General features: G+C 41.1%; 1 protein-coding gene across 3 annotated transcripts in view; it reads left to right on the forward strand.

Moving 5' to 3' along the window:
- The first annotated feature begins 258 nt into the window (after window positions 1–258).
- ldb1b (LIM-domain binding 1b) overlaps window positions 259–24,550 on the forward strand; it is a 32,942-nt gene continuing 8,650 nt past the window's right edge. Inside the window, exon 1 of one of the 3 annotated variants that reach the window (XM_060941028.1) lies at window positions 259–706. In XM_060941028.1, the coding sequence (XP_060797011.1) occupies window positions 679–706 (28 nt within the window). In that variant the 5' untranslated portion in view covers window positions 259–678. Of the gene's footprint in view, window positions 707–12,241; window positions 12,385–19,068; window positions 19,471–24,550 lie in introns of those variants that run through there. The other 2 variants (XM_060941029.1, XM_060941030.1) reach the window with 2 other exon arrangements.

The raw sequence follows: 24,550 nt of genomic DNA on the forward strand, positions 1-24,550 counted from the left end.
ATGCAACAGGGGGCACAGAGGGGCACAGGGTGGCAGAGGGGGGCACAGGGCAGGAAAACAGTGTGTACATCTTTAAAAGAAAAAAAAGAAAAAAGAAAGCAAGAGAGAGAGACACACACACATCACATGGTTGTTATTCTCTGAAATCTGCTGCTCAGGTCACTTTGACAGCCCTCTCGTTCACCCTCCCTTTCTTTTTCCCTCCCTTGCTCGCTCTCACACACTGTCTCACCCTACACACAATCTCTCTCTCTTTCTCGCTCTCTTACTCTCTCTGTCTTACTCTCTCCTCCCACCTGCATTGCTATCAGCGCACTAATAAGCGTGAGGGTACAGTCAAGGCAGCAGGATCATTGCAACTCTCTGCTCCTTTCCTTCTCTTTCTTTTTCCCCCCTTTTCTTTCTCTGCTTTCATTCCTTTGTGCTCTTGTTCTTTTTTTAACCTTTCCCTCCCTCCACGTTCTTACACACTCTCACACTCTCCCTCTCTCCTCTGTGTATATGTGTATGTGTGGACCTTTGGAAAAACAGACGCCCATGTGAGTAGCAGCAGCAGAAACAGAGCGGAGTGAAGGAGAAGAAGGAGAAGAAGCAGAAAAGGAGAAGAAGCCAAGTGACTCGTCACAGCGTTCCACCATCAGCTCGGAGCAGCAGCGTCAGGAACGGGCATGTGAGAAGATGTCCGTGGGCGGCTGCGCGTGTCCGGGTAAGAACCCTCTGCTGTCGCCGTGACTACCACCCGGGAGATAGAGTGTGTTGTCAAGTGCGTCAGTGTGGCAAGAGGACGTGGCCGGAGGGCTTTGTTGCAATGACAGGGGAAGGCACAGGAGGCACAAACGTTTGGGGAAAACATGGCTGCCCCCTGTTGTACTCTGTGGAGCTCTGTGCGTGTGTGTGTGTGTGTGTGTGTGTGTGTGTGCTAGAGTTTTGTTTCAGGTCATACTCAAAAGCAGATTGAGCAAGTGAGATTGGAACAGTTTGGTGCTGTTCCCCCCCCCCAGACAGATGTTTTGCATTGGTGACTGTCGTGAAGAGCTTCATGGCCCAGGCTCGGGTTGCCTTGTTGTGGCTCTTGTTGTTGTTGATCATTTTGAAGCCTTAATTCTGAACAGGCTGTGGAATGGGAAACGAGTATTTTTAACTAGGCAGTTTTATGTCGGAAACCAGATGTGCAGAAAGTTTGTAGAGGTAAAATTGGTAAGAGGCCAAAGGTCAAGTCGATGTTGTCATGGCACTCACCTTCTCCTTTGAGATCATGGCACATGTGAGCACTTTTTCTTGACATTAGAATTGTATCACTGTATTAATTTGTAAGTCTCCCTCTTTTGTGACATGCCCATGTGCTTGTATCCCTGTGTTTGATGCTGCCTGTCAGAGATGGAGTGGCCCAGCAGAGTGTGTTTCTGTGATTAGCCATTTTGAGCTGACTTTTATGCGCCCACACACTGGCATCAGCAGGATTATTATGGGATTTCTGTCTGCACACATCAACAAATGTCTGTGATGGCTGTATCCTACAACCCTTCTTTGATTTTTTTTTTTTGTTCAGTTACTTAAAGCAAAACTCCAACAGTTTCAATCAGCATCTGTAACACATACATGATTACCACAGACGAAAAATAAAAATAAAAAATAAAAATCCCAGTGCTGAGAAATGACTTGAAATTCACTTCCAGGTGTATACCCCAAGTCTACGAGCAGTTGTTAAAATGTGAATAAAGGTTTAAAAACATGTGACTACATTCAAAATTACAACTGTTACACTCTAACAATGCATTTTAGTGGAAGAGACGTGAAATGACGTTTTACCAAAGTTGTTGTCATGTACTTTCAAACCCATGAGCAATCTGGGAATCCCAGGTTCTTAGTCTTTCCTGAATGTTTTGTGGTATCCTTCAGGCTTAGCTCTACAGTCGTTAAGTTGGTTAGTATAACCAGAAATTCTACTCTCTGACAAAGTACGAACTTCTCTGAAAGGACAAATTATACAAATGTAAAGCTTATGGAAAGTTTATTTTACAAAAACATTTGACTGAATAACTCATTAAAGGGTTCTTCAAAAGTATGTTTTGCATAAATGTTTATTAGCTGCCCCAACAACTGCCCTTAAGCCTGTATTCAAAGTGGCTCTTGAGTAAACAGAATTTCTATTCTTTTCTCAGCATGGTGAAATGTGTTGAAATTCTTTCCCGACGTAATTGCACATATGCTACAGATGCATTTGACAGAAATTAGGCTGAAAAACACTGGTCTTTATTTCACGTCAGTCGTGGACCTGTTTGTGTTCCAAAGCTGGAACTGGTCTGTGCTTGTTTTCTTGTTTGTTTGTGGTTAGAAGGTTTGCTATCTCTGCAGCTTGGCATAATGAAGGTATTAGCTTCTGCGGATTTAGCCCAAAGCAGCACGGTTTATTTAAATGAAGCGAAATATTGGTTTGTACTTTAATACAGATAAGAGATGCTGAAAGATCACTGCGTGTTCTCTCCCCGTGGGACAAAAGCTCAGACTTCATGAACAGATTTGAATAAAACATGGGCACATAAAGCTGCAGATGGTCTGTATGTGTTAGGTGAACTTCAGGATAAAACTAACCCTCTGACTGGGTGTATTGCTGTTGATAGGGTTCTCTCTCTCTCTCTCTCTCTCTCTCTCTCTCTGTCATTTCCTGTTCCTCTGCAGCGTTAATGTAACAGGCTGATATCTTTGCTCTGTTGCTCAGAGAGTCATTGGCTGGAGTGACAATCGGCCAAGCGAAGACCCATCAAACACCCCCTGACCTTCTCCTCTCATCCTTTACTCATGAGAAAGGAAGAAAGGGACAGAGAAAATCAGAGGCCAGTGTGAATGAGTGACTTTTTATCAAATGATCAAACTGACGTTTTCGGTATAGACAGGTGTAAAGAGAAGCAGAAATTGAGACGAAGGCTCAGGAGAGAGAGTAAACAGTGCCTCGATTATGACTGCGCTGCCAAACAGACATCTGTTTGATTTCCGTTATTGTAGAGTTCACCCAGGCGATGCCATCTCGGGCGCCCTGAGCAACAGGCACTCAAGCACGTCTGCGACATTTGTGCCCTGAAGCAAGCACTGATAACATTTCCTACTCTGTAAGACATCTCTCTGTTATTGCTACAGCATCAGCTTTTTCTCCCGCTGCTCGGAATTCTTCTTTTCCTCCTTTATTCTGAGATAGCTCAAAGAATGATTAAAATTTAATAAACCACAGATATCCACTGTTTAGTTCTAACCAGAAATATTTTTGTTGTTGTTGTTTTATGGCAATGTCCCAATAGGTTTACAAGATGGCCTTCTCATCATTTTTTTAGGCTGGTCATAAAGTGCAGCACGCCTGCTTGTTTCTCAAGAGCATCTGTTCACTCTCTCTGTTGCAATATCATATCAATAAAGTTTTATGAACCATTAAATAAGTTCATATGAATTATTTGTTTAGCGGCTGCGTGCATAGAACCCGATGAGTGTTTGGATCATTCAGAGCAAGATGTCTCATTGACTGTCCATCAAAAAGGAACCTTAATATGACTTATACTCATGTGGCTGTGAATTTACATTTTTACAAGCATAAATGATAACAGGCCAGTTTTATTAATGGATTTTGGAAAGGTGAGTGACTCATAGATTGTTTTCTGGACTTGGTTCTGCAAAGTGCACTCTATGTGTGTGTGTGTGTGTGTGTGTGTGTGTGTGTGTGTGTGTGTGTGTGTGTGTGTGTGTGTGTGAATTTGTGTGAATTTGTGTGAATTTGTGTAAAGGCACTGTGGCTGGTTAATGGCTTGTGGCTGCAGCCCTATTATGTGATCAGTGGTTATAATGGTGCATTTTTGGTGAGTATTGGTTTCACTGGTTGTGTATTTGGTCTGAGAATGAGCATCGTTCATGGCTTGTGGTCAGAAAGAACAGTTTGTGTTTAGTGTAGACTAAAGCGAGAGAGTGAGTGAGTTAGTATTGAGCAAGTAGGAGCTAGAGTGAAAGGAGGAGAGAGAGAGAGAGAGAGAGAGAGAGAGAGAGAGTTGGCTAGCTCAGTATAAACTCAGTTTGTTTACATTCCTCGGTGATGCTGAGCAGTGGGATACACCCCCTTCTTGTGTGGTCTAGGTTCGAGATACGTGTGTGTTTGTGAGAGCATGTACATGTATGTGCATGTGTGAGTATGTACTGTTCAATGAAGTCGTCTACTGTATGTCTCGACATGTAGATGATTCACATGTTTCTTGCTTAGACGGAATTCAGAGCCATTTAGAGACATTTTCCAAGTCAGCTGTAGTGTTTGTGTGATCACCACAGACAAGAATTACTACTGGTACATTTCCCAGTGCTGAGAAAAGAACGGAAAACCTGTTTGTTTAAACCTCATGTTTAATGGAAGACAATGGAAGTCATTGGGGCAGGCATTAGCTTTTTTTTTTTTCCAGAGCACTTTCAACTATTTCTATTATGTAATTTGGCTCAGTTTTGTGGTCTTTGGTATGCTACTTCAAAATAAAATTTTAAATTACTCTAGATTTTTTTAAATAATCACTTAATTTTTTATGTTAATGATTAGACTTTAATTGTCAGAGATCCATCATCCATCCATCATCGGAGACTTTTTGTTCATTGTTCATTTCTCAGTTCATACATTATATTCAACATTTATCTGCTGTAGACTTTCGAAATGTAGCCATGTGTGTTTTTCACAACATCTTAGTGTGTGTCTTTGTGGTGTTTTTTTTTTTTTTTTGGTCCTGAGGATCTTAGCTTGAATTGTTTCAGCCTTTGCTAGTTAACTGATAAATGTAGCCAAAACTGTTTATTTGTTGTTGTTGTTGTTTGGGTTTTTTTTTAGTTCTCAGATGCCCTACTGAACTGTTTTAGCTGTTTGTGTATGTTCTCTGGTGTGGTTATGCATTACCAATGTAGTCGACATAGGTCAAAGTAAAAATGGAAATGCCTCAGTCTCTGAGTGACTGGACATGGATACCACAAAACCTTCAGGAAAGTGGAGCTAGAAATACCTTCTACTGTATTGTTCCAGTGCTTGAAAGTTGGACTAAACAACAACTTTATTTATCATACGTACACTTAAGCACAGTGAAATTCCTCTCTGCATTTAGTCCATCTGAAGCAGTGAATACACACATGAGCAATGAGGACACACACACATACCCAGAGCAGTGGGCAGCCATGCTACAGTGCCCAGGGAGCAGTTGGGGGTTAGGTGCCTTGCTCAAGGGCACTTCAGTCCAAGGCCGCCTCTAACCACAGATCTTTGGGGGAAACCAGAGCACCCGGAGGAAACCCATGCAGACACGAGGAGAACATGCAAACTCCACACAGAAAGGCCCCCATCGGCCACTGGGCTCGAACCCAGAACCTTCTTGCTATGAGGCGACAGTGTTAACCACTGTACCACCGTGCTGCCCAAACTTTATAACACTAGTTTAGGTGAGATATTTTCTCATGTCTGCCTCAGCCAAGACTTTTATTATTAAAGTGTAATGACTGTAGCTTTTAATTCAGATTATATAGGTGCATATTTTCAATGTTTATTGGAGGAATTCAACAAGTCCAGAAATCAAAAAGACTGTAAATATACAATAAGTGAATTTTGATTAAATCGGTTTTCCATTCTTATCTCAGTACAGAAAAAAAATATGTGACAAAGTCATAGTCTGTAGTAATCAGATGTACGCTACATAAACAGATCATTGGGGTTAGGTTAAACAATTAAAACATAGGCGTGTTTCTTTAACAAATAAACATTTGCAGAATATTATCACCTTCAGCATCGACAGGTCACAAGCTCCTCCTTACCTGTCTTCTCCTTCCTTTCCCAACTTCAATTTGCCCCCTCTCTTTTTCTATCCTTTTCTTCCCTCATGTCCCCAACCCTGTCTGTGGCAACAAGAAGAAAGAGAGGTTGGTGCTCTCTCATGCATAGAGTCACATGGTATACTTGATTAGAGGAAAATCACTTAAATCGCAGCAGCGCTAAAATGGCAACCACACGCATGGTACTTGCAGTTACACAAGAGCAGACTGTAGAGGAGGACATATCTCTGAGATGGAGGGAGTGGAAAAAAAACAAGGAGCACAGTATGAGGGTGTTTGTGTCAGAGAAAAAGAGAGCAAGACTGTTGTTAAAGAGGGAGAGTGAGACAGAGAAGGAGAGGGAGGCCGAGGGAGCATTAAGAGCAAGAATGGGAGGGTGAGAGAGAGAGAGAGAGAGAGAGAGCACTCACTTAGCTGGTGTGTGACTGCGCGTTTGGCTGGTACACTGATCTGTCATTGGCCAGGCTGTCTCCAACACATCAGACCCGTCTCCCAGCAGCCACAGATCTGGAACAAAATGGCTTCCTGCACCGAGAACGCAGCAACATCAGGGCAATGTCACTTACCCATCAGCCCCCAGGCAGCACGAGTGCAGAGAGAGAGAGAGAGAGTACTGTATGAACCCATTAAAGATTATAGAGCTCTGTTACTGAATAACATGAGATTATGAGAGAATATTGTACATCAATAGAAGAGGATTGAGGATGTAGCTAGGGGGTTCTCTTGTGTTACTTCAAGATAAAGCCACATGTAAAAGTTTGCATACCCTCAAATAAAGTGATTACAAGCAATGAGACTTTCAATGTCCATTAAATTTCTGAATATATAAATGTGGACTTGTATTCCAATTCTTTTGCAGTTATTTTTCTTCCATTTCCTCTGTTTTTGGTGTTCACTGTTGGTAATGGTATCACTCACTTTGATATTTATTATCCTCTTCTCTAGCACCGTGAAGGGTTAGGGTTAGCCATTTTTTGTTTTAAGTCTTATAACAGCCGCCACTCTGATTCCCACTGACTTTTAACTTGAGTGCTCACAGAAACCTGTTTGAGAGCCTGCTTGAGCTTTTCCTGCTTTAAAGATGGAATATGCAATTCTGGAGAAAGATTACACACCTCCCTTTGGTGCTCCTTCAGAAGCTCCGCCACCAAATTCATGGATGCGCATTGCCAAGGCAACAACACTAATAACAGGGCTTGCTGACCAAAAGAGAAATATGGTGGAATTTAGTCTGCAGATTGTGAGGTTAAAGCAATCACAAGAAGAGGAATCAAAAGCCAAATATCGAATTCTGGACAAGACTGAGGGCCAGTGCTTGACACGGGCGATGGAGATGGTTTAGACGTTCCAGCCTTATATGGCGTGGAAGTGGCTGTCTTTCTCATAGCTGAAGCAAAACAAATATCTCATCTCATCTCATCTCATTATCTCTAGCCGCTTTATCCTTCTACAGGGTCGCAGGCAAGCTGGAGCCTATCCCAGCTGACTACGGGCGAGAGGCGGGGTACACCCTGGACAAGTTGCCAGGTCATCACAGGGCTGACACATAGACACAGACAACCATTCATACCTACGGTCAATTTAGAGTCACCAGTTAACCTAACCTGCATGTCTTTGGACTGTGGGGGAAACCGGAGCACCTGGAGGAAACCCACGCGGACACGGGGAGAACATGCAAACTCCACACAGAAAGGCCCTCGCCGGCCACGGGGCTCGAACCCGGACCTTCTTGCTGTGAGGCGACAGCGCTAACCACTACACCACCGTGCCGCCCCAAAACAAATATTATAATATAAAATGTCATCAAACGAATGATATGCAAGCACACAAACACCATCCACAGCATAATGGAGTAAAAATTAGCAAGAGTTTGTTGTTTAGATTGTTTTTACAAACCTACAGTGACCGAAGAGAGGAGCGTAGATTTATAGCTAAGCTAACAAGTAAGGTAACATTACCTAGGATAGCATTCAAACTATTTATCAATTCAGATAATCCCACTGTGCTAGCAAATTTGTGTTTTAGGTATTTGTGGTTATAAAATCCTTCACAAACGTTGTACGACCAAATACCATGATACAGAGCAAACAATGACACAACAAGTATTATAACTAACTTTAGCTAAGTTGTGGGTTAGCAAACTTGCTATACAGTAGTTGCTGCTGTGAAACAAACATGTACGGTAGAGAGGATAAGACATGACATTACATTACATTAATGCCATTTAGCAGACGCGCTTATCCAGAGCGACGTACATCGTACCCAGAGCAGTCCGGGGAGCAGTTGGGGGTTAGGTGCCTTGCTCAAGGACAATTCAGCCATTTCTGTTGGTCCAGGGAATCAAACCAGTGACAGTTTCCTAGAGCCAGCACACCAACTCCTGACAGCCATACTCACAATTCTCCTGCGACTACTATAAGCTAACATCATAACAACAGCGTGTGTATCTTGGCAAACTAGAATGTAAACTGAATGTGTGTAGGCAAGTAATCTAACGTCAGTTTGATTACTTGCTTGCTAGGTAACCAGTTGGGATGATCACAAACATTAGCAAACCAGACAAAACAATACTGACCTATTGGGTCTATGGAACATAGCAACAAACAGAGCAAACTCTGCATCCATCTTCATGCCTTTCAACTCTCTGAGGTCTCTCCACTGTTGGAAGGTCTCACCAATATTAACCCCTTGCCTGACTATAGCACTTCTTTTTCAATTTTTGTTCTTCTGATCTTCTCATCTCCTTAACAATGCATGTTGTGGAGTTCAGCGCATTAGCAAGCACAAGATTAACTGTCCCTCTCACTCCCACTGCCCCTTTCTCTCATCTATTGTAACTGTTTTTTAATAGAAAAGCACCAATAAATGAACATTGTACTGTATTTTGTTTTGTGGACATACAGTACTGTGCAAAAGTCTTAGACACCCTGTTTTTTCATACAAACTTTGTTACAGATTTCTACATTATCGAGTCAGTACAAAAACATTTTAGAGTTCCAAACGTTCGTTTTCCAGCACAAAATTAAACGTTACAGAAAAAAAAAGTTTGTATTTGAGCAGCATATGACATAAGAGAGCACTTTTCAGATTAAAAAAGAAAACATAATGGAGGCTACTGGGTTTTGGTGCAAAATTAAGAAGCGAGTGTGGCAGTCAAAGTGTCCAGAAAAACTGTGGCTCATTCTGCAAGATGTTCAGTAAAACCTACAGCTCATTTCCTTATAAAACTGCACTCATTGTACCTCATCTCATCTCATTATCTCTAGCCGCTTTATCCTGTTCTACAGGGTCGCAGGCAAGCTGGAGCCTATCCCAGCTGACTACGGGCGAAAGGCGGGGTACACCCTGGACAAGTCGCCAGGTCATCACAGGGCTGACACATAGACACAGACAACCATTCACACTCACATTCACACCTACGGTCAATTTAGAGTCACCAGTTAACCTAACCTGCATGTCTTTGGACTGTGGGGGAAACCGGAGCACCCGGAGGAAACCCACGCGGATACAGGGAGAACATGCAAACTCCGCACAGAAAGGCCCTCGCCGGCCACGGGGCTCAAACCCGGACCTTCTTGCTGTGAGGAGACAGCCGCCCCTCAATGTACCTGAGACTGCTTTTTTTTTAAGCAAAGGGTCGTCTCACACCAAATATTGACTTTGTTTCATTTATTATGACTTACTGCTGTTTATAGTATTTTTAATGTTGAAACATTTCATTTCAAGGGCGGCACGGTGGTGTAGTGGTTAGCGCTGTCGCCTCACAGCAAGAAGGTCCAGATTCAAGCCCTGTGGCCGACGAGGGCCTTTCTGTGCGGAGTTTGCATGTTCTCCCCGTGTCCGCGTGGGTTTCCTCCAGGTGCTTCAGTTTCCCCCACAGTCTAAAGACATGCAGGTTAGGTTAACTGGTGACTCTAAATTGACCGTAGGTGTGAATGTGAGTGTGAATGGTTGTCTGTGTCTATGTGTCAGCCCTGTGATGACCTGGCGACTTGTCCAGGGTGTACCCCGCCTTTCGCCCGTAGTCAGCTGGGATAGGCTCCAGCTTGCCTGCGACCCTGTAGAACAGGATAAAGCGGCTAGAGATAATGAGATGAGATGAGATTTACAAATTACCTTTAGTACAGTGTATGTTTCCAACCCTAGTCCTGGCGTACCCCCTGTCCTGCACATTTTACTGTTTTTCCTGGGTAGTTTTCACATTTTTAATAAGTCACTGTATTGAAGGAACTCCTTCAGCCCCACAAGGACGCTCAATGTTCTACCTACAGCCCTGAAGAGAAGTATACTTTGTTAAGTTGTACGTTGTGAAGCCATTGATAATTTCAGACCACAAGAGGGCGCCTGGTTAACAGTGTCTCTCACCGTCTGCTCCAATCTCCCATCACAATAGCAGATGTGATCACTGAGGATGAAATACGAGCAGCTTTGCTCTTCTGTATCCTTGCTAGCTCAGAGGATCCCATTCCAAACTCCATGATCAAAACATTATTGATTTGAGGCTTAGCATTACAGAAACACTCCAACCCCAGAGGAGACCTGTCAATCACTCACATAACTCTCATGCTCTTTGTGTCAGTCAGAGGATTAATGCAGCATGACTGGATTTTTTTCTGGCTTGGCTTGTTTTTGTCTGTTTTATTCATTATCATCTCATTATCTCTAGCCGCTTTATCCTGTTCTACAGGGTCACAGGCAAGCTGGAGCCTATCCCAGCTGACTATGGGCGAAAGGCGGGGTACATCCTGGACAAGTCGCCAGGTCATCACAGGGCTGACACATAGACACAGACAACCATTCACACTCACATTCACACCTACGGTCAATTTAGAGTCACCAGTTAACCTAACCTGCATGTCTTTGGACTGTGGGGGAAACCGGAGCACCCGGAGGAAACCCACGCAGACACGGGGAGAACATGCAAACTCCGCACAGAAAGGCCCTCGTCGGCCACGGGGCTCGAACCCGGACCTTCTTGCTGTGAGGCGACAGCGCTAACCACTACATCACCGTGCCGCCCTGTCTGTTTTATTGTTTTAAATAATTTTCTCATGCTTCATCCGTGCAGGAAATGGAGTGGTTCACTTAATCCGACAGTATTCAGTCAGCCAAGACATGTGTGGTGTCTTTAGTTTTGCACTGGAACTAAAATGTGAATGTAATACAGCTTAGAAGTAATAGAAGTGTTTTCCCTTCTTTCCCACACAGAGGTTATACTTAGAGCTCCCAAAGTATTTTAAAAATGTTATGACCGTTGCAAAATTTGGGGTCAAGGGAGGAAGCAGAGAAGAGCAGCGATAAACCAACAGAAACCAAAGAGGAGGAAGAACAATGTGACAGACCCGATAAATTATTTTCATCCTGATAACTGTTTGACGTTAATTTTACAAGAAGTTTGAAGGGGTTTCAGCTAATACTAGATTTTATTCAAAATACCACACAAAATGCATCTCCACTATTCCCTAAGTCCTTCCTACAGGCTTACTTCAGACCTGTGAGGAAACACTAGACTTAATTCCTTTTCCTTAAACAATATCCAGCTTTTCAGTAATCACACAGACTTCCTGACGTGATTCCTTCCACTGTGATTTATTGTACAAAACCTCACCATGTAGATAACACTGTAACATTATCAGGCAACCAAACTGGACAATCATTATCACTTTTTTCCTAAAGTAATTTGTTCCCATTCAGCACAAGACAACAAAAGCCATCCTGAAGTCTGAAGGTGGAATTTTACTGGAAGGTGGGATGTTATGAAGAGGATTACATAGTCCAACTTAAAATGCATAAAATTTTGTAAATATTATAATTCGTAAATTATTCGAAACTCTTCCTGCTATTTAACAAAATCATCTATATTGAAAGAAATCACAGGAATGAGCTCAACAAGGTTGCTTAATGCCGCTCTGTGTTTATGGAAATGAATTTGGGTGAGATAGACTTCCATTACTTGTTAGCGAAATCCTCCTTGTAGTTCAAGTACAAAACAAAAGAAGCAAACAGCAGACACTGACCACATATTGGCTTACTGACTATTATTTGAGGGGTGTTTTTTAAACTAGAAAGAACACCTAACAGTCTTCGTAGTGATCTTGCAACTGAAGTGATGAAATCATGTAGTAAAAATGCACTGTCACGGTTTTTGCTGTACTAATTTGTCAGTTTAACATATCTTCAAACGGGCACTAAGGAGAAGATGGACAGCTAGAAGAGCAGGGGCGCACTGTTGGTGGAACAGGGCAGTTCAATCTGTTATCAGGCGGGTGGCAGATGTGTGCCTCAGGACTTCCTGTTGACTAGTGAACAGAAGGTGGGTAAGAGAGTCCTCAACCCCCTCCATCACTTAATGACACCCCTTCACCCTGCAGCCTGGGCACCAGAGATATCCAGCAGAGAGAGAGAGAGAGAGAGAGAGAGAGAGAGAGAGAGAGAAAGATAAAAAAGTGAGAACAAGCCATATAGCCACCTCATACACTTGTAGTCTTGGGAGCGTGAATCTTCACTAGAGAACAGTGAAACTTTTCATCATGACTGATCAAGTGGAAACACCTGGTAAGAAAGCACCATTCTATGCCGTTCATGTTTTCTGTTCTTACTGACCTTAGACTCTGAACAAGTTTCAGTCTTAAACAGGCTTATTTATTCTTTCCTCAGAAGCTTTGAGTGACTCGCAAATGAGGCAAAATCTACACCAGTCATAGAGTTGAGCACTTGACAGTTTGCTCCGTGGCTGTCTGAGATTTGAACTTACAGCCTTCTGGTTACTAACACAGTAACACTTGAGCTTGTATACTTATTTTTAAAGCGATATACAGATATTGTTCAACCTACTCTCCATCTACTACATTTGTAGTGTATGTGTAATTACCATGAACAACAATTTCAACAGGTACCAAAAAAAAAAGTCTTCAAAATTAAAGCAGGTTTCAGAGCAGGTGTTGAATTAAGGTGCTAAACATCGTTTAAAATGCAAACTACATCATGTGAATTCAAACCTAAAAATGTTAACAATAAAGGTCTTATGATGAGACAGACATGAGTCTTATCAAAGGTTATGTTCTTATAAAGCTTGATCAAACTGGAGGAAAACAATCATTCTGGTTACACGAATGACTTTGTGTGTCCAAATACGATCTCACCAAAACCAAGGCACTTTGATGTTTACTTTTAGCAATATTCACTGTTTTTCTTTCATATTTTTGTCTCCATTTACAATTTTCAGCTTAATTTACAAATAATTTTGTGAAATTCATGAAAAAGTTGTGTAAATATATGTTTCATATTCACATTTATGTACAGAATAGGTGCCTCTCGTCAGTAGGTTTTCAGTTCCTTTCTCAGTACAAGTTAACGATTAGAAATGCTTGTCCATGGTAATTACACATACATTACAAATGGGGTAGACGGTGTTTAGACTGCAAAACACTGATTTCCCTTTAACAATATAAGGAAATGGCTCAATATCCTTTCTTTGATTATTATTATTATTCTGTGATAGCACTAAGGCTTGCACATTGACGCCAGTGTGTTAGCTTTGGATCAGCTGCCCCTCTGTTACTCTCAAGACTTTGCCACCATAACTGATCCCAAGTAAAGGCACTACTGAGTGTACTTCTACAGTGTAGCATATACAGTCCTGTGCAAAAGTCTTAGGCACCCTATTTTTTTTAAATACAAATTTTGTTATAGATTTCTATTTTATTACTTCTACATTACTGAGTCAGTACAAAAACATTTTAGAGTTCCAAACGTTTGTTTTGCAGCACAAAATTAAATGTTACAGGGGAAAAAATGTTTATATCTGAGCAGCATATTACATAAGAGACCACTTTACAGATTAAAAAAGAAAACGTAATGAAGTTGGTGCAAAATTAAGCAGCAAGTGTGACAAAATGTCCAGAAGAACTGTGACTGGTTCTGCAAGATGCTCAATAAAACCTACAGCTCATTTCCTTATAAAACTGCACTCATTGTACCTGAGACTACTTTTTTTTTAAAGCAAAGTGTTGTCCCATGACAAATATTGACTTTGTTTCATTTATTATGGCTTACTGCTGTTTATACTATTTTTTTTAATGTTGAAACATTTCATTTCATTATTTTTAAGCCATTTTTGGTCGACAACATTTCTTTACGTGTACCTAAGACTTTTGCACACTACTGTAGGTAAAGGGCTTCAGGATGTCACACTGTCCCATTGTCTAAGAGTGTACCCCACATGAAGACACACATGGTGGGATATGCTGTATGCCCATGGACGATTTAATGATGAGACTGTCAGGTTGTGTTTACATTAGTGAAAGTAATGACGGAGCAACCTGTAGTGACCTGAGTACTACAAATTGGTAGGAAAAAAACAAAACAACACATGCATTTTCCTAAACAGATTAGCACGATAAAGGTTATTTTAAAATTAATTTATTGATAATGCTCAAATCCTCTAACTGATTGAACCAATAACTAAGAATTGCCTTTAGGTATTATTCTAATGAATGTTTAATACTTATCCCAACTGCTTATTTATACAGCAAATCAGTTTATAGTTCTAAAAAAAAAAAATTCCCCGCATAAACAGTTGGAATGAGTGTAATAACATAAGTTCAGTAAATAAGGAGTAAAACACAACTGGGTGTTTTGTTACTGGAAAAAAATCAGTGATGTAGTAGTGTGACCATAAGTTGCTTATTTTTCTATAACAGCATGCCCCGAGGTATTTTATTCCTATTATGCTACAACAATTTGCCAACACTAACAGTATTTTACTTTATTAAAGAACATCATACTTTTTATCTGTTTATAGTTACATTTAATGTTACAACGTGCTAACATTGGAGACTCCTTCCAAAAATGCTAAATAAATGTCTCCTCACAGAAAACATCACCACATCAACAATAACACTTTTCTACAACTCTTTTTTTTTTTTTGGAAGGTTCAGCATGCAAGTCTGTGTGTAAGTTAATTACAATAGCCATGATGATCTATTAGAACGAGCACATTAATATAAACCTATGACTTGCCTTGTACCCGGATCTACTGTCAGAGCTAGAAAACTAGCTCTAGTTTTAGTAGAAAACTAATCAACACCCTCTGACCAATCAGAATACAGAATTCAGCAGTATGGTGGTATAAATAATTATAATTGCCTTAACATTCAGGATATACAAAATAAATTTGCACAAGTTTAAATTGTGCAAACTGGAAAGCTGTCAGTTATGGAGTTTACTTTTGGTCTGTCAGTTGTTCACTGTTGATTTGTAAGCCAGTTGTTAATACAGAGCTGTTAAAGGAGTAATAAAAGTGCTGCAAGGTTCCACTAATTAACCAGAAACAAGTGCAAGATAGCTGTCGGACAAACAGATGGTGAAACATGAGGCTCAGAGTAAGTTCTAGTGCTATAAATACTAATCACAAGCAGCCAGTCAAATTGTAAATAATACAATATAAAAGAGTCAAAGGCTAATTTGTAAGAACAACAGTAATACACAGTAATAATAAAGTTGCTAAATTGCATGGTTTGGTGTGCATTTTGGTAGGAAGGTAGTGATCTGGTTTGTTAATGTGGAAAAAAGCCAAGGATTGACATATTAAAATGTCTTTATGTTTCGGAAGACTATTATTGATGGAGATATTGCCAGTATTTTTTTTTTTTACTTCGGACCACACGGAATGTCCTGAAACCACATTATTGATTTTGTGCCATGACATGAAGTGGCCAGCTATTGACCTCAGTGGGAACTGATCATTTTAAATCCCCAGAGCCGTGTTGTCTTTATCGGTCACCTGGCAGTCAAAGGACCCCAGCTATGAAGTGGCCTAATGCAGATGAGCTGTTTGTATGCGTAATTACAGCATTGATTTGATTAGACAAATTGATGACTATAATCTGCTGTAATGGGGTTACATTAAGCCCTTGCTAGCAAAATAAATGACTTTTAGATTCACCATTATTTTTATTGGATTTTTATCAATAATCTAAAGGCCTTATTTATTTACTTATCTATCTATCTATCTATCTATCTATCTATCTATCTATCTATCTATCTATCTATCTATCTATCTATCTATCTATCTATCTATCTATCTATCTATCTATCTATTACCCCCCCTTTTTTAAATAGTGGTGTAGCTCATGCAGTGGTGTAGATGGTGCAGTGGTCTAGAGCATCCTCTTTTGCTAATTGTTATAGTTGGTATAAATATAATTGACTGGTCATCATTGACTGATTTAATGGACTTAATCTAAACTTAAGTAACTTAAAAACAGATCTAAATAGCATCAACTTGAATTGAATGGAAATTTTAATAAAAAAATAAATTGAAGTTCCAAATTGCACTTCACCGCTCCAAGGTCGCTGGTTCACATAAGATATGATAACATTTATTACTCTCCAGGTAAAGAAATTTGGCTGCGAACAGCAGCAGAAAGACAGGTGAATAAATATAGATAAGATAAGATAAGATAAGATAAGATAAGATAAGATAAGATAAGCCTTTATTGTCATTGTAAGATGTACAATGAAACTTTAGGTGCTCCTATTGATAAGAACCAGAAATACAATACAATAAATATAATATCCTACATTGTATAATATAGTCATTAATATGCATAAGATAAGATGATAAGGGCAGCACGGTGATGATGGTGATACAATGCGATACAGTATGCTGGTACAGTATGCAATACAGTATACGATACAGTATGCAATACAGCAATACAGATGATGATGATGATGATGATGATGATACGATACAGCATGGTGATAAGATGATAAGTGGTTAGCAATGTCGTCTCACAGCAAGAAAATTCCGGGTTCTAACCTCATGGCCAATGGGGGCCTTTCCGTGTGGAGTTTGCATGTTCTGCATGGGCAGGTTCTGCATGTGTCTGCATGGGTTTCCTCTGGGTGTCCCAGTTTCCCCCACAGTTCAAAGACATGCAGATTAGGTAAAATACCCAGCCACTGGCGTTGTACAAGACAGTGCATACTTAGTGCCAGTCCTAAGCCCGGATAGACTGGGTAGGGTTGCGCCAGGAAGGGCGTCTGGTGTAAAACCTATGCCAAATCAAATATGCAGAATAGATCTGTTGTGGCGACCCCTAACGAGAGCAGCCAAAAGAAGAAGATCTTAAATTAAATGATAAGTTAAATGAGCAATAAAAGACGTCACATCTTTTGATGTCTTTCAAATCTTTTGTGTCATAGACTGTGTGGAGTTTCACATGTTCGCCCCTCGTCTGTGGGTTTCCTAAGGATTCTCCCACATCCCAAAATCATGTCAGAAGGTTGACTGATCAAATCTAAATTGTCCCTATATGTGAACATGTGGGTAAGTGATGCCTTGTAATGGAGCCACGTCCAGTCCAGACTGTATTCCCACCTCATGCCCAGTGATCTTCTTCTTCTTCTTTTGGCTGCTCCTGATTAGGGGTCACCACAGCAGATCTTTCGTCTCCATTGCTCCCTGTCTTCCGCATCCTTCTCTACCACACCTGCCACTTTCATGTCCTCTCTCACCACATCCATGTATCTCCTCTTTGGCCTTCCTCGTTTACGTTTTCGTGTGCCTGGCAGCTCCATCCTCAACATTCTCCTTCCAACATGCTCTGCATCTCTTCTCAGGATGTGCCCATACCATCTCAGTCTCATCTCTCTTAGCTTAATTCCCAAGCTCTCCACATGTGCTGTCCCTCTGATGTGCTCGTTCCTTATCCTGTCCAACCTCCCATCGCAAACCTTAACATCCTCAACTCCGCCACCTCCAACTTTGCCTCCTGTCTCTTCGTTAAGGGTATGGTCTCCAGTTGGGGCGGCATGGTGGTGTAGTGGTTAGCACGGTCGCCTCACAGCAAGAAGGTTCTGGGTTCGAACCCAGCAGCCGGCGAGGGCCTTTCTGTATGGAGTTTGCATGTTCTCCCCATGTCTGCGTGGGTTTCCTCCGGGTGCTCCGGTTTCCCCCACAGTCCAAAGACATGCAGTTAGGTTGACGTGGGGCGGCCTTGGGCTGAGGTGCCCTTGAGCAAGGTACCGAACCCCTGACTGCTCCCCGGGTGCTCTGGTGTGGCTGCCCACTGCTCTGGGTGTGTGCGTGCGTGTGTTCACTGCTTCAGATGGGTTAAATGCAGAGGATGAATTTCACTGTGCTTGAAGTGTGCATGTGACAAATAAAGGTTTCTTCTTCAATCCATACATCATACCTGGTCTCACTACTGTCTTATACATCTTACCTTTCACTTTTGCTGGGACTTTCCTATCACAAATGACTCCGGAAATCCTTCTCCACCCTGCCTGCACTCTCTTTCTCACCTCACTATATCGCAGCCCCCATTTTCCTGCACAGTTGACCCCAGGTACTTGAATTCTCATGCCCAGTGATCTCATCTCATCTCATTATCTCTAGCCGCTTTATCCTTCTACAGGGTCGCAGGCAAGCTGGAGCCTATCCCAGCTGACTACGGGCGAAAGGCAGGGTACACCCTGGACAAGTCGCCAGGTCATCACAGGGCTGACACATAGACACAGACAACCATTCACACTCACATTCACACCTACGGTCAATTTAGAGTCACCAGTTAACCTAACCTGCATGTCTTTGGACTGTGGGGGAAACCGGAGCACCCGGAGGAAACCCACGCGGACACGGGGAGAACATGCAAACTCTACACAGAAAGGCCCTCGCCGGCCCCGGGGCTCGAACCCAGGACCTTCTTGCTGTGAGGCGACAGCGCTAACCACTACACCACCGTGCCGCCCATGCCCAGTGATGAATGAATAAAAATAAATGAAGTGTTAACAGCTTGAAGGGAGGGACGTTTAAAATAAGTAAGTTAGTGCAAATGTGCTTAATATTTTATAAATTGGATTATACAGTGAGTCAGTCCTTGGATGAAACAGATTCAGGAGCTTTATTATCATATGCACAAGCTCCTGGTACGATGAAATTAATCCTAGTAACACCAAATCACAAAAAAATAAGGACCTTTTTTAAATCATGTGTAGATTTTTGAGTGTTTTTGATGTCGTGTGTAGTGTAGAGTGCAAAAGAAGATATGTCATATTGATAGATTTTTAATAGAATTAACTATGAGGCAATAAACTCTGTTTTTAATGTAAATATGTATAAGTGTAGCATTATGTGTGATGAGAAGAAATGCAAAAATATATGCTGAAACAACCTTCCACTGAAGAAGAGGAAGAGGAGGTGGTGAGGGTGAGGGAGGGAGGTGGACTGTGTTTCTCTCTCCTGGGTTTGACTGTGGGAGAAAGAGAGGAGATGATAAGGAGAAGGCAGTGGGGGAGAGACAGAGAGGAGAAAGAGGTGAAAGGAGAGAGAGGAGGGCCTACAGCTTTATTGTTCATGCCTGCCCTGGAACAAAGGGCTTATAACGGGCTCCGTCCGCAACACCACAGCTAGCAGACTTACGGAAATGGCGAACAGCATTGCGTTTAAATCACTCTAGCGGCTTGTTTTCCTCAAAAGTCACATTTTCGATGCTTTCCCCCCGGTTGTTGTTAGTGTTGTAGAGTTTGTCTCGGGGACGTTTAGTTTTGCTCCACAGTAGCCACCGTACTCAGCTCCGGAACTGAGCTAACGCTGGAGCTTGTAAACATTAATCTTGTGAAAACCAATTCTTGCAGGTAAAATAATATTTTTCTTTTCTTTACACTTTTTATGCTGCATGAATTCTAAATCGTATTGCTTTATTTTAAAAAGGGACATAATGCATGCTTTGTTGTTAAACAGTTCGTTGAGATATACATAGATATCTATATTTTTTAAAAGCCGTTTTACGCTAGCCTACTAGCTAGCTAGTTTGCTAATTCAGCTCGGCTAGATTAAAAAGGAGGCTGAAATGTCTCCAAACTGTTCTTAGTTGAATGAATCATAGCACACAGGTGCAAAACAAGTAACAACACAACAATATACAAATAGTATTTACACTAAGCGCTGTCTTAAGAAGTGTTTTTGGCTTGTTAAATCATGCTAGGCTAACAAAATCTAGCTAGTGAGGAAGTTGTGTTCCAAACGGCGTTCTTCTCCGTACACCAGTGCACTGCACAGAGAGTGAAATAATGGATTCTACGCTCTATGTAGTGCACATCATGTCTAACCGGGAGGCGTTTGGGATGCAGCCTGTGTAGCCAGCTTCCTTGACTAGTGAGGCTTCAAGACCTGTCTTGTGACCAGGAGAAATTTCACACTTTTTTCAAATCTTGGTTTTATTATGAAATCCAGAATAATTCTTTATATATTTCTAAATGTTATGGACGAGCATATTAAACTTTTAATGAGTTCTCTCTCTCCTCCCCCCTCCTTTTAAAAAAAAATATATATATTAGGATTAACTTTTAAAGTATATAAATGTGGTGGCCATATTGGTAATGGTTAACACTCTGCTCCAGAAGTAGATGAACAAAACCTATGCATAGTTACTTGCTTTGCAAAACATTCAAAAGACTAATTTACTTTCAAAGTTAACATTATCATGCACTTGGGCTTGTTGATTTTTCCACATCTGTGAGCACCAGCTCATAAACATCACATTTTATTAAGCATTAAGAGAATGATTATTAAGCATTCCCAGAATGAGAGATGCTGGGTTGTTTCTCTCTTGCTAGTAATGAATCATGTTTGGCAAGATGGATGTTCTACGCTGCGGCTGCTGCAATTTGTGGGTCCCTTAGTGCATTTTTTGCTTCCTCTCTGTCTTGTCAGCACCACTCATAATGTGGCACATTTTGAGGTGAATTAGATTATCAGCACATTTTAGCCTTTAGTGTGATGTGTTTTGCCTCTCTGCTTGGAGGAAAGAGGCCCTGTGTGTGTGTGAGAGAGAGATATCAGAGTGAGGGGGGAGGTGTTGTTTTGAAGAAAGCAATTTACAGCACAGGAAGTTAGTGTTTGTTGCTTGATTTGATTTAGACAGACAGTCATTAACCACCAGCTGAGTGATCTCTGTTAATGGTATGCTCTTAAGATCTAATGGACTGTTGCTTATTTATTTATTTACTTATTTATCGCTCTTAATGGCAATGCGGTAGTCATTTCTGCCTCTTCTGGGAGGGAAAACACATCTTAATTAGCTGCTGCAATTCAGAGGAAATTCTCATTTGGAGTGTAGACTTCCTCCTTCCCTAATATGAGTTTGCATACATGTACAGAGTCAGGCTCGGCAGATGCAAAATCGTAGAATTTGAGATTTGCAGGATTACAGAATTAACTGAAGATGAAGATGGTCAACAAATTATAATCCAACCTAGGTCCGTGTCAGTACTCGATTATATAAAATACTACACTAGTACTGTTTCTGTTAACACCACCAGTTCATGAGGAGGTTGCCTGGGTAGGGAGCACTTTGGTTTTCTTATTTTGAAACTCTAAAGCAACCCCATGTAATGACCGCTCCATTAAAGCAAAAATGAAATGAGCAGTCGTAATTTAAGACGCAGTAGTCCATAAACTGGCGTGTAACAGGTGAAGCAATTGTTCTGATATAAAAATATCTGCACTTGGCCAGTCTGAACTGAGTGTTGTATGTTCTGTTTAACAATCGAGCCATACGCACTGCCTTACAGCGCGAATAGTGTACACCACTGATCTGCGGGCTAAAAGATAGCTTGTGACAGTCGTGTGGAAATCCGCTGCATTGTGTCCAGTGTGCGGAGGTGCTGCTGTACAGGACAGCTGTGTGACCAGTGTCGTCCACCCTTAATTTTTAATGCTTTTAAAGTCCCAAATTAATGTTTCATGAAAGCAGTAAACTGATGCAGGAAGTGCGTGCGTGCGTGTGTTTGTGTGTGATGAACTGATATTCTGAATGACTCACTTTTATGGTATTACTAAAATTTAATGTGGCTCTCTGACTTTTTTTTAATGTTCACGCTGAATAGCTCGCCTTAGGCTTCATTAGTTGCACACATTTTAGTAGCAAGTGTGTAAGAGAATATGAAGTTGTCACACGAAGTGGGTGTGATGATGTGGGACAATTAATGACGAGAACATGGAGAAGGATAAAAGCTCAAGCTGTGACAGGGGGGTGGACACAGCTCTGATGGAGCACCCTGAAATAACCAGGTCTTGATTCATTTCCTGGAGACCAAATGATCCCCGGTCTCCCCTTCTATACTACTACGCAGGGCCCTCAAAGAACATTTGTGTAATGGAAAGAAACAGCTAGATGGCTGTTTATCATATCCTCACCATGGTAGAATGTCAACCAGTTCGATTCAGATAAATGCACAGGCGTTGTCTGGTTGGTTGCTTTATTGACAGGTCTATTATTGACAGTTAACAATGAATGAAGAAATCTGCCCATGGTGCTAATGTGCTGCGATCAAAGTAGAAAGGCATGTGTGTGTTTGTGTGTGTGCAATTGATCCACTGTAAATCAAACTAAATTCAGTTGTTTACTTCAGTGATCTGTAAATGGGTAACTCCTTATCTCATCTCATCTCATTATCTCTAGCCGCTTTATCCTGTTCTACAGGGTCGCAGGCAAGCTGGAGCCTATCCCAGCTGACTACGGCCAAAGGCGGGGTACACCCTGGACAAGTCGCCAGGTCATCACAGGGCGGTAACTCCTTATGGATAAGCAAAATTTTAGGGCAATATTAAACTCACGTTTTATAGTTAAAGCAGAGAATCAGCACTTTCATTAAAAGCAGTTTGAGGAATGTTGCATATGAGCCCACAAAATAGCTCCAGGTTGTTGAGCTGATGTGTCGGTTATTACAGGATCCTGCACTAATTGAAAACTTGCAGTCATCGATTTGGGTACTGTTAAGTAAATTGCTGGGAATGTGACAAGACTCAAAGACTAACAATCCAGTTGTGAACTAGTTTACTGGCTGTTAAGTAGGCGGTTATTTGATAAGGAAGAGTGATATGACAGTTATGTCATAGGATACAAATAACCCTGCAAAGGAATAAAATTTAATAAATTTGAATATCAATTCAGCAGCTTGCAATCAAATTGTAATTAAAGTACTTAAAGATAAAAAAAAAAACCTAATCATGATATTCACGGTATCTCAAAAAAATCATATTGTGACGTACTTTATCACAATATTGGATATTTTGTCATATCTCCAAGCCCTAGTAGCTTAGTTAACAAATTATAGTGATGTGTTATTTGATATGAAGAGTACGTGAGGCGTTTTCAATTTGCATCGTCATTCGTATTGATCAGTTTAGACATTCTGTATTGTGTGCTGAGATATTCCGCTTTTAGTTGTTATTTGGGCTGTGACAACATGTCAAACTATTTACTAATCCACAAATGTATTTTTAAGTTCTTGGGGTATGTATGTATGTATGTATGTATGTATGTATGTATGTAAGTATGTATTTATTTTAAACTCGCCCCTGGATAATGGAATGTATTTAGTGATGTGTGTTACACCACTATGAAATATTTAGCGCCTGACATCTAGTTAGTGCTCTGAAAACCCGCTTTGGTTTTGTGTAAATATCCCAAGAATCGGTGCATGTCTAAGTGTTCCTTTCACTGAAATTACTGAGGGCAGACTCCCTTGGAAATGAGCAGACGGCTTATGCTTTAGCCAATATTGTATCTTATAACACAAGGTTGACAAAAGACAAAACTCATAAAACCCAGTGTGTGGTTTTATGACGGGCGAGAATCATTGACATTTCACGGATTTATTTGCGAGACGAGACGGCCAATCATTATTAGGCAGAGTCGTTCCCGTGACAGTGGAGGTCATGACCCTGTTGAGGCTGAATGCATTGCGCAGTAGATCCTTTTAATAGGTGGGATGGATAGGGTGAGGGGTGTGTGTGTGTGCACTCCACAACCCCCTTCTGCCCTCTGTTTATAGCTGAGAGAGAATCAGCCCTACACCAGTCCTGACCTGTGTAGTGGATTGAAATGAGGGTGGGCTGTATTGCCCTGTATAGCAGTCATGCACTTGGGTCCCAGATGATGATGATGAAGCGACCCGGCTTTCATTCACAGTCGGTAGGGTTTCTGAATTCACATCTAAATTGTCAAACTAATGATAACCTGACCTTTATAGTTAATGTTGAGTAACAGTTCACAGTGTATTTGAATGATTTCACCTGAAGCAGGAATTTTCAATTCGATTTGATTTGTATAGCGTTTTTAACAATAGACGTTGTCACAAAGCAGCTTTACAGAAATCCGGATGTAGATTTAGATCCCTGATGAGCAATCCAGAGATGGCTGTGGTGAGGAAAATCCCCTGAGACAACTCGAGGGAGGAACCTTGAAAGGAACCAGACTCGAACTCGTCGTCTTCTCTGCGATACCGGATAGTGAGATTATACGACATTAGAGTGGAGAAGAGTAAAGACAAACTGTACTGTGGGTTGAAAGGATGTTCAGTATGAGCATATTGGGAACTCCTGAGATGAGCAAACTCATCAGTGTGTACTAGAAGTGATCATGCTGTCAGAATAAACATCACTGATCAAATACCATTTGTAAATATTACTTGTATAGTAAATATTACTTATTTACATTTTCAAAGACAACTTGTATTTTAAACGTTTAAGGTCCGGTATTCTAATTTTAGTCTGTTGAAACATGTTTCATAAATGTTTTTGACCAACTGACTTATAGCTTCGGGTAGAAAAGGTGCTCTGTCAAAAGCATGTAATTTATTGTATAGTTAAATATCAAATATGTACATTTTGAAAATATACATCTCTTTTAATCTAAGATTTAAAAAAATT

The sequence above is a fragment of the Neoarius graeffei genome, chromosome 15, assembly GCF_027579695.1.
Source record: "Neoarius graeffei isolate fNeoGra1 chromosome 15, fNeoGra1.pri, whole genome shotgun sequence".
Classification (NCBI taxonomy): Eukaryota; Metazoa; Chordata; class Actinopteri; order Siluriformes; family Ariidae; genus Neoarius; species Neoarius graeffei.